The sequence below is a fragment of the Delphinapterus leucas genome, chromosome 16 (assembly GCF_059928025.1).
Source record: "Delphinapterus leucas isolate spDelLeu-1000000601 "Yukka" chromosome 16, BTC_Dleu_Yukka2, whole genome shotgun sequence".
Lineage (NCBI taxonomy): Eukaryota > Metazoa > Chordata > Mammalia > Artiodactyla > Monodontidae > Delphinapterus > Delphinapterus leucas.
Window position 1 is genome coordinate 72,034,592 of NC_143144.1, and position 15,057 is coordinate 72,049,648.

At 40.1% G+C, this 15,057-nt stretch overlaps 1 protein-coding gene across 1 annotated transcript in view; it reads left to right on the forward strand.

Moving 5' to 3' along the window:
* The first annotated feature begins 4,753 nt into the window (after positions 1-4,753).
* Positions 4,754-15,057, forward strand: part of ATRNL1 (attractin like 1) — a 683,604-nt gene continuing 673,300 nt past the window's right edge. The window contains exon 1 of the mRNA XM_022568674.3: positions 4,754-5,145. Coding sequence (XP_022424382.1) covers positions 4,853-5,145 — 293 coding nt within the window. The 5' untranslated portion in view covers positions 4,754-4,852. The remainder of the gene's footprint in view (positions 5,146-15,057) is intronic.

The window sequence follows — 15,057 nt, forward strand, 5'->3', positions numbered from 1 at the left end:
GTGATCCATTTGGCTTCAGTCGTTGTAGGTTTGCCATTTGGTTGGGAGACCCTGAATGACAGTATCTTTTCTCTTGGACTATTCAATTTTTGCAGATAGGTATCAGGTTTCTGCCTGGGGTTATTCAGTTGGCTATAGTGTTCTGGGAACAGGTAGGCAAAGGAGGCAGCAAAATGATACCATTCAATATATAGATTTTCACTTAATCTCTCCATTTTCAGCTGTGTACCTCACTCCCTCCTTCTATAATCCCTGGTGCCCCAAGTCTGGAAACTCTCTGATTCAATTTCTCAAGAGATTTAACCTCCTGTCAGAGTTGGGTCTGGGTTAGTTTTAGCTGCTTAGGGTGAGGAAGGGTACTGTGGGTCCTTATATTGCCCTCATCCATTCCCCCAGTTTTCATCCTAAAGCCCCATTTTTACCTTCCATGGTAACTCTTGCTTCTGAATCCTGAGGCTTTCCTGGGCTCTTCAGGAGAAACAGGCTTGTTCCTTATAATTCATCTTTGCAGGCATGTACCAGTTCTCCATTCACTTTCCTCCTTCCAATGAATCGACTCTTCCAAATACATTGATATCGTTCATCTACTAGTTGGTTATGTTCTCATTTTCTTTGTCATTGTGAGTTTATACCTTTAAAAATTAAAAAACATTTTCTGCCCTGTTGGTAGAGTTCAGAGCAGAGGTAAATACACATACTTAGTCCACTATGCTTAATTGGAAGTCCTAGCCCATCATTTTATTGAATTAAGTTTCACAAAAGACAAATTTTTGCAATTGACTGCTGCAATCAACTTTTTTTGGTAGCAAGTCTGAATATTTAGGATAAAAAGTTTAGTTTTTAAATTTTATTTCCCAGTTAAAAAAAAATGTATTAGCCCAGCATAGTAAATTTAGAATCTTTGGATTTATTCCCTTGGATTTACTTATGACAATATGTTTGAAATGTGTTAAGTTGAAAAATTGGCAGGATCAGACTGTACGTGTGTATTTGCAAGTGTGACAGCAAGAGAAACTGACAGAATAAAAGATTGAATCCAAGCGAAAGCAGAGTGTTAGATTTTGGTGGTACGGGGAGGGGGGTTTCAGGTCAAAGTCATATCAACATTTTCAATATGATCAATAATGTTTTAATGAGTACCTAAGGGTGATTTTTTTTTTTTTTTTTTTTTTTTACTGTCTAATCTCACAGACCATTAATGCTCTATCAGTGTCTTAAAAATACTGCCCCAATTGCACTAAGGGTCCCTTTGAATGAATGCATTTCTGGCTCTTGGGGCCAGGCTATCTACAGCTCTCATTACCTTAGCTGCTTTCAGAAGCCTCCTATGAGGCAAATGATGAATAATAACCAGAGTAGAGATCATTCTTCAGTCAAGCAACTGAGAAGGGGCTCCTTTGGTTCATTAGCCCAAATAGGATCTTTTACTTTGTGAATGGCAATCAACAGAGCAGTGGATCTATCATTTTTCTAGCTCTTAAAAAAAAAAAAAAAAAAATTTGCATTTCCTTCAATTTGGCAACGTGAAGTCTTAGATTTTTGCCTTTTATAGTACCATTGCTAGATGGTATGAATGGAAATGAAACACACTCACCCAAATATCTAAAGGTCCTGATATAAGGCTAATTGTTGAGAAAATATACTTATCTTTCCCCCTGGAGCAATTTTAATAGATAATTCCAATCTTAACAGTTTCATCCTACTTCAGTAAAACTGACTTTTTCCCTACTACCTCTTTGGAGTAAATTTTCACCTTTCTGCTGGATTTATGACTGCTATTACCAATACTATGAATTATTGTAGTGTCGTGTAGCACAGCTAGGATGCTGACTCTCCTTCTTTGGAAAAAAGATAACATCATGTTGGACTTTTACAATTTCTTGGTCAAAGAAAATACTGAAACATCAGTCAAGAGTCTGGGCAAGCTTTATCACTATTTTGTGTAACCATTGTAAGTCATTTAAGTTTTCTGGGTCTACATTTGTAAAATATGTGCCACTCAGCTGTACAAGGAACTCCCAATCTAGTAAGCCTAATAAAAGATAAGCTTATCCAGGGGGAGAAATCATGTTTTATTCATCTTTGTTTTCTCCTGCTTAAATTCATAATAGTTACTCAGTAAATGCTGACAGAAAAACAGGATATAGGGCAAGTGCAAATCCTGTGAGATCCTTATGAGAATAATTTTATATAAATTTAATATATTCAGCTTGATTCTAAAGGCAACGTTGAGAAGAGGCCTGTGGGGCTGCATGTTCTTCAGTGTAACCTAAAGTACTGAGCTGATTATAGTGGTTAGAAGATTAAAAGATATATATTTTTAATGGGCAAACCCTTTGCTTAAATATAGCCTACCGTCAGTAATGTGGCTGAGCAGTGATCTCTCTTGTTAAAGTGGCTCCCGTGTATCGAGTTACATTCACACTCAGTGATGGTTTTAAGAGCTTGGCCACCTTCCACATGTCTGAAAGCAACTCTACATTATATGTGAGAAAGATGTGGCTGACTTTAAACTTTGGTTGGCATGAGAAGAATGGAGAAGGCAACAGGGCTTGTTCATGCATGGTTAATACGAGAAAGAGTTCCGGATTTTACAGTCATGGAAATTAAAAGGTGTGATCCAGAACAATTTCCTCCTTTTAATTATTTTTCCAAAATGTTCTCCTCTCCTTCTCCCCCATCCCAAGCAGTCTCTAAGGGGCATACTGATATCGAAAAGATGTGAAAAGAAGGAGCTGTCCTTTTTAGGTTTGAGACTGACATTTCTGGTACTGATATTTTGGGGGAATTGTGATTTGTTTGTTCCATAAATGAAAATCATGATTTTCCTTTTTCTTTTTTACTTCCGAAGGAGCCACCTCTTTCTGGACCTTTTTTTCCTCCTTAAGTCATCGCCGAGGTGTTTGCAAGCCAAGCCAACACTTACATTTTTTTCACCAAACTAGAACAAAGCCAATAGAAACAGCCTAGTAAGTAGTGAAAAAGCACAGACTTGTGTTTAACGCTCGGTTCATTGCTTTCTTCTAACCTGTCTGACAAATCTTTCAACCTTTTTGAGTCTTTCTGTCTTCATCTGCAAAATGGGGTTAATGGAGGATTTCATCTGCAAAGTGGGGATAACATTAAAAGAGATGACATGGGTACATTATGCCCCAAATATACATGAGTTGAATCTTAATAATAATGTTATGACTGTGTGGTTACAACAAAAACTTTTTCTCCTTTTGCTGTCAGAAATGCTTTTGGTAGATTTCAAATTCTTTTTCATACTGCCTGCTCTTCTTTGGTGGGGATCCAATAATATTGCTGTGACTCGAGTGTACGAGGCTGCAATTTGTGTTCGGCTTCCTTTCTCAAGGGTTCAAACAGCCTGTTTAGTGAAGGCACAAAAGTACAAAGCAAAAATTTCAGCATATGCCATCAAATCTTGGAAAGTCATCTAAAGGAGGAAAGCTTGCTACCGAGGAAGGAAAAACGGCTCTTTTCTGGGCATCATTTCTGCTCTTCTGAAAAAAGCCCCGATGTTGCAGTATTTTTCAAGGCAGAATATTGTCCCAGATGGAGGAGGAAACACTGACAAGCAGAAAAGGAGATACCTGGGGTTCCGAGGCAGCGTCTGAGAGGGGCGGCGCGCCCGGGGCTCAGAACCTCGCAGCTCTTTGTTGGGGGCGGGGAGTCACTATTTCCGCGCAAGAAATGGCTCCCCCTGGGAGCGGCCCCTCTGCGGAACCGGCTCCAGAACCCCGCAGGCCCTAGCCCCCGCCCCTCTCCATTCTTGCGGACCCCACAAAGTGGTCGGAGTGCGGTGCCTTTAAGACTTTTGCCTGCTGCACATGCTCAGCTCTTTGTGTGTTGTTGGAGTTTTTCTCTTTTCAGAAAAAAAGAAATAGGCTGGAGGATGGGACGGAGGAAGCGGGGAGCGCTGGGGGAAAAGTGCTGCACTTTTGCAGCTGTAGACAGCGGACGGGAAGGGCTTATTTTCTGCTGAAGCTGCGAAGCCGGTCCCGATCTGATCTTTCGTCTGGGGGTGCTCAGGAGGCGCGCGGTGCGAGCGGGGCCGACTTCCCAGGCACGCCGAGGGGAAGGGCACGGCGGGCCCGCGCGCCACACCTGGCGGGCCGCTCTCCCCTCAGCCGGCGGGCCGTGTTGTGCGGCCGCGCGGCGGAGTCCCTGGTCCCGGTAGGGGCGGGGCGAGACCACGCGCAGGGCCTGTGTGGGGAGGAGCGGAGACACGCGCGAGTGGGGGAGGCGGCCCAGGACCCCGCGGGCTCTAAAGGCAGCACCGGCATCTGGCTAACGTTACCGGAGAGAAAATGGCTTCTGGGGGGCCGCCGGGGGCCGGCCGGGGCGGGCGAGGCTGAACCCCGCTTCCCTAGTCCCCCCTCCCGCGTTGGGCGCGCCCACCTCGGGGCTCCCGTGGCCCCCGCCCTCCCGGGCGCGCCGGGCTGGGAGCTGAGGAGGTTGGCGCGAGCCGTGGGCGAGGCGGGGCTGCGCGCTGGGTCCCCCTCCCCCTCCCGCAGGTCCCCTTCGGAGCGCCCCGCGCAGCCTGCATCTCCTGCTCCCCGCCTCCGGCCCGGCCCGGGGCGCCGTGGCGGTGGGCTCGGCCTGCCGCGGACAAGGTCAGGAGACGGAGAGGCGATGCCCGAGTGCGACTGGAGGGAGCCGAGCGGAGGCGACAGCGGCTGGGATCTGTCCCTCCTGACCAGGGAGCGGGACTGGAGCAGGCGCCGGTGAGGAGGAGAAGCGGCGGCGGCAGCGGCGCGGTGTTCTCCTCTCCGGCCAGATTTCCCCTCCGAAGCATCCCTGTAGGCGCCCGAGAGCGCATCCCGGCCGGGCAGGGGCGCTGGGAAAGATGGAACCGGGGGGCCGGGCCCGCACTGGTCCCCCGCAGCCGGCGGCCCCGGGGCCGTGGAGAGCTCGGCCGGCGGGCGGCGGTGGCGGCGGCGCCTCCTTCTGGCTGCTGGACGGGAACAGCTGGCTGCTGTGCTATGGCTTCCTCTACCTGGCGCTCTACGCGCAGGTATCCCAGTCCAAGCTCTGCGAGAGGACCGGCTCCTGCTTCTCGGGCCGCTGTGTCAACTCCACCTGCCTCTGCGACCCGGGCTGGGTGGGGGACCAGTGCCAGCACTGCCAGGGCAGGTTCAAGTAAGTGCCTTCGCCGGACCCCGAACCTCAGCCCTGCCCCGCACCCGTCGCGGCCTCCCCCCTTCTCTCGGCCCCGGGTCCCCCGGCTGGGAGCGACCCGCAGCGCTGCGGGAGCGGGGCCCGCGCTGTCCCCCTCCAGCCCTCGCGCCTCGGGGACTTCGGGCCCTCCGTCTCGCACCGACCGCCGTGGATGCGAAGCCTTTCCCGATGGTCCACCTGTCCGCAGCGACTCTGGTCCCCTGATCGTCAAAATTTTCACACTCAGTTACGGTGCCAAACACCATTTTGTTAGGACACTATTTTTTAATCAAAAATTATGCGCGTAACTCGTGAAATACTTGCGCATTGTGAAGCATTCAAACAATACGGAAGTTTAAAGGTTAAAAGTTCTGGTCTACCAGTACCTCCCTTTTCCCCATCCTACTCCCCTCTCTAGAGGTAAGCACTGCTAACATGTTAGTGTATTTAGTAATAGTGATCATAAGTAGAATATATGATGGCCTTACTATGTGCCAAACACTGTTCTGAGCCCATTACATGGGTTATCTCGTTTGTTTCTCACGCCAACTCTGAGTTACTAGAATTACTATACCGGTTTTACAGAGGGAAATCGAGGCAATCCAAATCAGCCAGCCTAACTCTAGAACATTTACTTTAAGCCAATATACTGTGTTGAATTTGTGAGGACTGTCTTGAATTGAGAAATACAAGAGTGACTTTGGGTTAGATAAGAGGATGAAATACCTGGGCTTTTTAATGTGGTGGAGATAAAAGATTTTTCTAACTGGTTCTTTGACTAGCTGTTGTGTGGGAGCATCACTTTCGTTTTTTTGAAGCTCAAGGCCCTAAGCAGCTTGATTTACAACAGTAAAGATACTTTCCCCCATTGGTTGATGTTTATTGTGTTGCTGTCTGACATGAAAAGAAATGGGTGAATGTGGGGGGAGCAGCAGATAAGACAGTTGAGGCCCATAGGGTGTCCATCTGACAACTTGCACGTAACAGTCACTAAGTACCTCAACTTCTTGGTTTTCTAGGTACTTCACATGAAGTTTGCTGGCTGGGTTAGTAGCTCTGAAATTGCACTATGTAGATTACTTGTTGTCAGGGTGATAGCAAAATCTAAGTGAACTGTCTCTTGGGCTCTAAGGCAAAGATAGGAATATGGTTCACCTGCTAATAATGTATTATAGGAAAATTTCCTGGGAGTTTTAAACAGCATATTTTCCTCTTTCTGAAAAAAAACTTGCCAGTTAAGAGAGTGCCCCTGAAAACTCATTGTAAAAATGTATTTTTAAAAATGGGACTTTTTAATTTAAGTAGATCTTACTGTTTAAATTAATCGACAGGAGATTTTTGGAAGTGAAATCTCAGAATGAAGTTTTATGAAATTCATCTGTAGCAATAAGTTAAAATGTTTCCTAGCTTCATAATTTCACAAATTAGCCATAGTACTGTAGTTTTATATTTAAAAAAATTTTGGTGGAGGTACTAATTAAAAGTTTAAAAAAGTGTTTCAAGGTCTGCAAAGATATCTTATCGAACTGTGCTTGTTAGCAGTCTTTATAAATTAAATGTTCTTAAACTTTTGCTTTGATCATAACAGCCAGCCTCTTTACCTAGCAAGAGAGGATTTTGAACATATGAACTGGTAGTCAACAACGAAAAAAGCCACATCCATTTTTTATATCCTTTGGTACATAAATAGGAAGATTGCCTGATTCATGTGTAAGTTAGGGACATTGGCCTTTGGGTGGGTGGAATTGCTCCATTTCTCTAAAGAGGACAGAAATTGCTGCAGTCCTGAGAAGCTTCTGTCTACATTTTATAGTAGTGGAATTGCTAATCAGCCAGATCAGCAGCCTGTAACCTCACTAGCAGAGGTTGTCTCAGTTAGTAGGAAAGATCACAGATCAAATTAAAATCAGCTTAAATAATATAGAGAGATGGTTGGTGTTTGTGAAAGATACATTAGTGAGTAAAAGAGGACTAGTTTTTTTTTTTTATATAGATATAGTTAAATAACAATAAACCCTGGACTAATCATTGAATATTCATTTCCTTGGAAGCTGTTTCCTATGATTCATTGTACCCTATTAGTAAGTACTTTTTCATTTCTCTGTGGAATACAAGCTATTAGTTAGAGTAAATATAACTGGTACAACTCTGTGTTTTGTTATGTATTCTCTTACCGTAAAGAAAAAAGTGGTATTTAATGTTAAACGGAAGAATCAATTTAGAAGAAGAGATTTCTTCCTGGTGAAGTACATGCTAAGCTAAGAAAGGTTTATTTGAGGATGGTGGCTTGTTTTATCCAGCATTTGAAGGAATAGCACAGTGGGAAAGACTTTAACTGGAAATTCTCACTTCATTAATTATCTTGAAAATCTTTTACTTAACTGAAGGATAGCCACCTAACAAACAGACATCAAAAATGATCAATCTTGGTAAGCAGGTGTCAAAATTAGTTGGCTGGTTCCATGGTAACATAGCTTTTTTCCAACTGTAGGGATTTCACTAGGGAATGAGTATCCTTCAAATGCTTCTTTAGAACAGAAGATTGATGGTTGGAGGGAGAAATGCAGAAGCAAATATGGTATCAAAAGTGGTACTTCAGTTCTCTTAGGATTGATTGCAGTCTTCTGTTTCCATTTGAAAAGAATAAAACTCTCAGAATTACAAGCCATTCCTCTCATAGGTAAAACAGAACGAACACTGATCATCAGCTAAAGCTGGACTAAAAGACTTAGGACTGAGAATCAGACAGGACAGTGCCAATTTGAAATATAATAATCAAGGATATGATATATGCAAATTTGAATTACATTTACTTGGGTAGCTTAGTATCACATTGGAGTAGAAAATGTTTTACTATAACCTATTTGAATGAATAACATTCTCTATTAGAAGCCAGTTCTTTAGAATTATTTTTGTAGAGCAGTTGAGATTTATGTTTATATAAATTAATAATTTGAGTTCAAACTCGGACATTTTCTTGCTTATGTGACTTAGAAACCTAAGACTTCTAATTTCTCTTAGGTAAACAAAATAGCTGATATTAACCTTCTGAGATTGGAAAATAACTCATTATATTGTGAATATTTTATAAATGTATATTTATTATTAAAACATATTTATTGACTATTTCTCTAAAATCATCTATTAAATCTTATTGTGTGTTTAATGTATATAGATATTTTTAAAATCTCTTAAGTCAGTCAAGTATGGATAATGAATTTCACAGATTTATAATGGAAGTAGTCTATTTCTATTTTGACAGCAAAGTGAAGATATAATATCAGGAGTGAGGTTGCTATTGTAAACAGAAAGTGGCAGGGTTAAATGTGTCAATATTTTCCCTAAGTTATTATTATTATTATTTTTTGCGGTACGTGGGCCTCTCACTGTTGTGGCCTCTCCCGTTGCGGAGCACAGGCTCTGGACGCGCAGGCTCAGCGGCCATGGCTCACGGGCCCAGCCGCTCCGCGGCATGTGGGATCTTCCCGGACCGGGGCACGAACCCGTGTCCCCTGCATTGGCATGCGAACTCTCAACCACTGCGCCACCAGGGAAGCCCCCATTCCCTAAGTTATTATTAAAAATAAAACAACCCCAACATATGTGTGTATACACACACACACACACACACGCACATATTTGGAATCCTTTTTAATAATAATAGGGAAGCTATCAGTAACTATAAAGTTAAATTGAATATTCCCTGTCCCCAGGTCTTCTTTATTTCAAACTAAGATTATAATATGTAATTTATATCCATGGGTTCTTTTTACATTATTAAACCATAAAATCACACAATAGATTTTAAAATAATTTAAATTGAGTGTTTCTAAGATCCTAAATTGATAAATTGCTTGTACTAGCATGGTTTTCAAGACCATGTGTCTACATAATTTGGTTCCTTTAGCAGATCAGACTCACCCTTCCTGTTTTCCTGCCTGGGTCTTTTAAAGTTCCTTGAAAGTGTCACATTCCTTTTGGACTCAGGGCATTTCACACATATGCATACATCTCTCTGAACCGTCTTTCCTATGTGGTCTTTGCTTGACTTATTACTAAGCATCTTTGAATTTTAGCTTATACTAGTGTCTAAAGGAAGCTTTTCTGACTCCTCAGACTATGTGACCCCTCGTTATGTACTCTTATAGCACTATTTTTACTTTATAGCATTTCATAATGAATTATTAAATTACAATTGTAATTTTTTCTTAAAAATTATTTTTAAGAGCTTTATTGGGGTATAATTGACATGCAATAAACTGTACAATTTAAAAAGTTTGGACATATATATGCACCTCTTAAACTATCACCACAATCAAGATCATAAAAGTATCAATCACACTCAAAAGTTTCATGTGCCCCTTTGTATTCCCTCCCTCTCCTTTCCGCTGCCTCTCTCTGTCCCCAGGCAACTAACTGAGCCGCTTTCCTTCAGTATAGATTTCTAACAAAATGACAAAACTCTTTTTCAGAGTAGTTGTATCTTTTACATTCCCACCAGCAGGGTATGAATGTTCCAGTTAATTTACACCCTCACCAACACTTGGTATGGTCAGTCTTAAATTTTACTGGTTCTAATAGGTGTGTAGTGGTATCTCATTGTGATTTTATTTTGCGTTTCCCTAATGACAAATGAGAGCATCTTATGTGCTTACTTGCCATCTGTAGATCTTCTTTGGTGAGGTATCTGTTCATATCTTTTGCACATTTTTAAAATTGTTTTTTCTTATTATTGATTTTTTTGAGTTCTTTATATATTCTGGATACTAGCTCCTTATCAGATATATCATTGGCAAATATTTTCTCCCATGTTGGGGCTTGTCTTTTCATTCTCTTAACGGTGATTTCAAAGAACAGAAGTTTAAAAAAAAAAAAAGAACAGAAGTTGTTTTAAATTTCAATTCCAGTTTATCATTTTTTTCCTTTTATGGATTGTGCTTTAGGCACAATATCTAAGAAGCCTTTGCCTAAACCAAAGATTTTCTTTGATTATTTTTTTTCCTAGAAGTTTTGTAGTTTTAGATTTTACAATTAGGTTTATAGTCCATTTTGAGTTAATTCCACATCTAGTGAGAGGTATGGATCTCAATTTTTTTTTTTTGCATATAGATATACAATTATTCTAGGACCATTTGTTGAAAAAAACTATCCTTTCTCTACTAAAGTGGTTTGGCATCTTTGTTGAAACCAGTTGTTCGTATATTTGTGTATCTGTTTCTGGACTCTGTTCCACTGATCTATTTGTATGTCAAGATTATTATAGCTTTATAAGTCTTGAATTCAGGGAGTTTAAGTCCTTCAATTTTGTTCTTTTTCAGTTATTTTGGCTACTCTATGTCCTTGGCATTTCCACATGAATTTCAGAATCAGCTTGTCAGTTTCTACAAAAAAACCTGCTGGGATTTTATTTGGGACTGTATTGAATCTATACATCAGTCTGGGGGACAGTTGACACCTTATCGATATTGAGTTTTCTTACCTGTGAACATGGTATATCTCTCCATTTATTTAAGTCTTCTTTAATCTCTCAAAAATATTTAAAAGTTTTCAGTGAACAGGTCTTACAACTCTTCTGTCAGATTTTCCCCTAAGTATTTAATATATTTTGCTGCTATTGTAAATTATATATACGTGTGTGTGTGTGTGTGTGTGTGTGTGTATAAAATATGAAAATACAACTGATTTTTGTATTTGGTCTTGTATCCTTCAATTTTGCTAACCTCATTTATTAGTTGTAGTAGTAGTAGTTTTTGTAGATTCCTTTTGATTTTCTACATAGATGATTATGTTGTCTGCAAGTAAAAATACTATAAGCCTTTTCTGTGCAATCTGGATGGCTTTCATTTCTTTTTCTTGCCTTATTTCACTGGCTAGAACCTCCATTACAGTGATGTATACAGGTGATAAGAGTGGTTGGCTGTGTCTTGTTTTTTGATTTAAAGGAAAAATATTCAATCTTTAACCATTAAGTATGATGTTATGTGTAAGATTTATAAAACCTTTCTGATTTTCTGTTTCTGTCAGTTATTGAGAGGGGGTATTGAAATTTTCAATTATAATTTTGTAACTATCTATTTCTCTGCAGTCGCATCTATTTTTGCTTCATGTATTTTGAAGCTCTGTTATTAGGTGCATGAAATTTTCTATTATATCCTATTGGTAAATTGATCCTTTTTTCATTATGGAATGACTAGTTCCTGAAAAGACTGTCCTTTTTTCATTGATGTTTTTGCCCCTTTGTTGAAAATGAGGTGGATGTCTCTCTCTCTGTATCTATTTCTTGATTCTGTTCTGTTCTATTGATTCATGTATCTTTACTTTGGGAAATGCATTTCTTTTGACTACTGGATCTTTATAGTAAGTCTTTTTCCTTTTTAAATTTATTTTTGGCCATGTTGGGTCTTTGTTACTGCATGAGGGCTTTCTCTAGTTGTGTCGAGTGGTTGCCCCTTCGTTGTGGTGTGCGGGCCTCTCATTGCGGTGGCTTCTCTTGTTGTGGGGCATGGACTCTAGGTGTGCAGGCTTCAGTAGTTGCGGCACATGAGCTCAGTAGTTGTGGCTCACGGGCTCTAGAGTGCAGGCGCAGTAGTTGTGGCACAGGGGGTTAGTTGCTTCGTGGCATGTGGGATCTTCCCGGACCAAGGCTTGAACCCGTGTCCCCTGCATTGGCAGGCAGGTTCTTAATCACTGTACCACCAGGAAAGTCCCTTTATAGTAAGACTTAAAATTAGATAGTGAGATTCCTCCAACTCTGCTTCTGTTTTTGAAAATTCATTTGGTTTTTCTAGTTCATTTGCTTTTCCACATAAATTTTAGAATCAGTTTGTCAATTTCTTAAAAAAAAAAGCTGGGATTTTGATTGAGATTGTGTTGATTCAAGAGATCATTTTGGGAAGAATTGACATCTAGACAATATTGAACTTTCTGGTCCATCAACATGATATATTTCTTCATTTATTTAGGTTTTCATTGATTTCTTTTTTCAGATACAGATACCGCATACATTTGATTAGATTTATACCTAAATAGTTCGTATTCTTTGATGCTATTGTAATTGATAGTTTCCTTTAATTTCAGTTTCTAATTGTTCTTTTTCATTATGTAGAAATGCAATTGATTTTTGTATATTGACCTTGTATCCTGCAATGTTGCTAAACTCAGTTTCAGTAGCTTTTTTTTTTGTAGATTATTTGGGGCTTTCTATACAGACGATCATAGCATCTGTTTTACTTCTTCCTTTCCCATTATATGCCCTTATTTTTCTTCTTGTTCTGTTGTACTCGCTAGGACCTTCAACCTGATGTTGAATATGAGTACAGGAGTGGATATCCTTGCCTTGTTTCCAGTCTTAGGTGGAAAACATTCAGTCTTTAAACATGAAGTATCATGTTAGTTGCATGTTAGGCTTTTTAAAAATAAATGCCCTTTATTAGGTTCAAGAAGTTCCCTACTATTCCTAATTTTGAGAGTTGAGATAACGGAAAAATGTATATTGGTCTCTGCCCCTGGTTCCTGGCACAGAGTTCCTAAAACCGTCATAATTTCCTAAGTGATAAGAGCACTAGAAGCATCTCTTGTTCTAATGTTCATCTTTTACCTTTGTTCCTAACACAGGGCTGCTGAAACCCTTGTAATTTCCCCGGTGATAGTAGTAGCTCCTGGATGGCTTCTGGATGAGGGCTAGTTACCAGAAAGGCCAAATCATCATTTGAAGCTTGGAATCTTCAGCCCTGGGCCCCGTTCTGTTGAGAAGGGAGAATGGCTGAAAGTAGAGATACGCTGAATCATGCCTACATGATAAAGCCTCCATAAAATCCCCAAAGTTTGGGGTTCAGAGAGCTTCTAGTGAACACACGAAGGTGCTGGGAGAGTGATGCACCTTAACAGGGAAGGGAAACACTGAACCCCTTCGCCCATGTATTACCCTATGTAGCTCTTCTTTCTGGCTGTTCCTGAATTATATCCTTTTATAATAAACTAGTGATCTAGTAAATAAAATGTTTGTCTGAGTTCTGTGAGCCTCTCTAGCAAATTAATTAAACCCAAGGAAGGGGTCCTTGGATCCCCTAGTCTGTGGCCAGTTGGTCAGAAGCATAGGTGGTATCTGGGCTTGCAACTGGTTTCTGAAGTGGGGCAGGGTTCAGTGGGGGGGCAGTCTTGTGGGACTGAAACCTTAACCTGGGCGATCTGATGCTGTTTCCTGTTAGGTAGTGTCAGAATTGAGTTGAATTCTTGGACACTCTGCTGTTGCCTGTGAATTCCTTGGTGGTGGGGAAAAACCTCCATACATTTGGTGACGGGAAGCGAAGGTTGTGTGAATAGTAAAGGAGACTTATGGGGAAGAAGTACACAGTAGAGAACTGGATTTTTTCCTACACAGGAGGAAAAAAAGCTGAGAATGTTTCCATTTAGAGTCGTGTATGGATGTTGAATTTTGTCACATGTTTCTTCTATATCTATTGAGACAGTCGTTCGGTTTTTCTTCTTTTTGTTTGTTAATATTGGTGAATTAAATTGATTGATTTTCAAATGCTTAATCAGCCTTACATTCCTGGGGTAAACTCCACTTGGTCCCAATATATTATACTTTTTATATATTGCTGGATTTAATTTGCTAATATTTCGTTGAGGATTTTTGCTTCTGTGTTCATGAGAGATATTGTTCTGTAATTTTCTTTTCTTGAAATGTCTTTGGTTTTCTTATCATGGTGTAATGCTAACCTTATAAAATGAGTTAGGAAATGCTCCCTCTTCTTATGTTTTCTGGAAGGATTTATGTAGACTTGGTATTACTTTTTTCTTAAATGTTTGGTAAATTCATCAGTGATGCCATTTGGGCCTGGAATTTCTTTGTGGAAGGCTTGCAGCTGTGAACTCAATTTTTTAAATAGATGCAGGGATATTCATTTTATCTATTTCTTGAGTGAGTTTTGGCAGATTGTATCTTACAGAGAATGGGTCCATTTCATCTAAGTTTTCAAATTTATGGGCATAAAGTTGTTCATAATATTTCCTTATCATCCTTTTAAAGTCTGTGGGGTCTTTAGTGATATTTCTTCTTCCATTTCTGATATCGGTAGTTTATGTTTTCTTTTTTCTTGCTTAGTCTGGCTAGACATTAATGTTATCAATCTTTTCAAAGAATATGTGTTTGGTTTCATTGGTTTACATTGATTCCTGCTATTTTTTCTTTTGTTGTTTTTTCAGTTTCATTGATTGCTGCTTCTTTATTTTATTTTATTTTATTTTATTTTGCCACGCCACGCAGCTTGCAGGATCTTAGTTCCTGAGCAGGTCCGTGGCAGTGAAAGCCCCGAGTCTTAACCACTGGATCGCCAGGGAATCCCTGCTTTCTTTGGTTTTAACTTACTTTTATTTATTTTAATTTCTTAAGATGAAAAGCTTAAATCATTAATTTGAGATGTTTCTTCCTTTTAATAAAAGCATTTGAATGCTATACATGTTCTTCTAAGCACTGCATTAGCTGAATCTCACATATTATGGGATGTAGTACTTTGATTTTCATTCAGTGTAATTGAACTAAATTATGATTTACCTTGAGACATTCTCTTTGGCTTATGTAGAACTGTTTTGTTTAATTTCCAAATATTTGGGAATTTACCAGAGCTTTTTCTTTTATTTATTTCTAGTTAAATGCCATTATGTTCAAAGAACATACCTTTTATGATTCTAGTTTTTATAAATTTGGTAAGACTTGTTTTTTGGACAAAATATGGTCTATCGTGGTGAATGTTACATGTGCAGTTCAAAGAATATACATTCTGCTGTTGAATGGAGTGTTACAGAAATGTCAAGAAGGTCAGTTGGTTGTTTATATTGTTTAGATCTTCTGTATCCCTAATGATATTCTATCTATTTTGAAGCTTTTTTTGA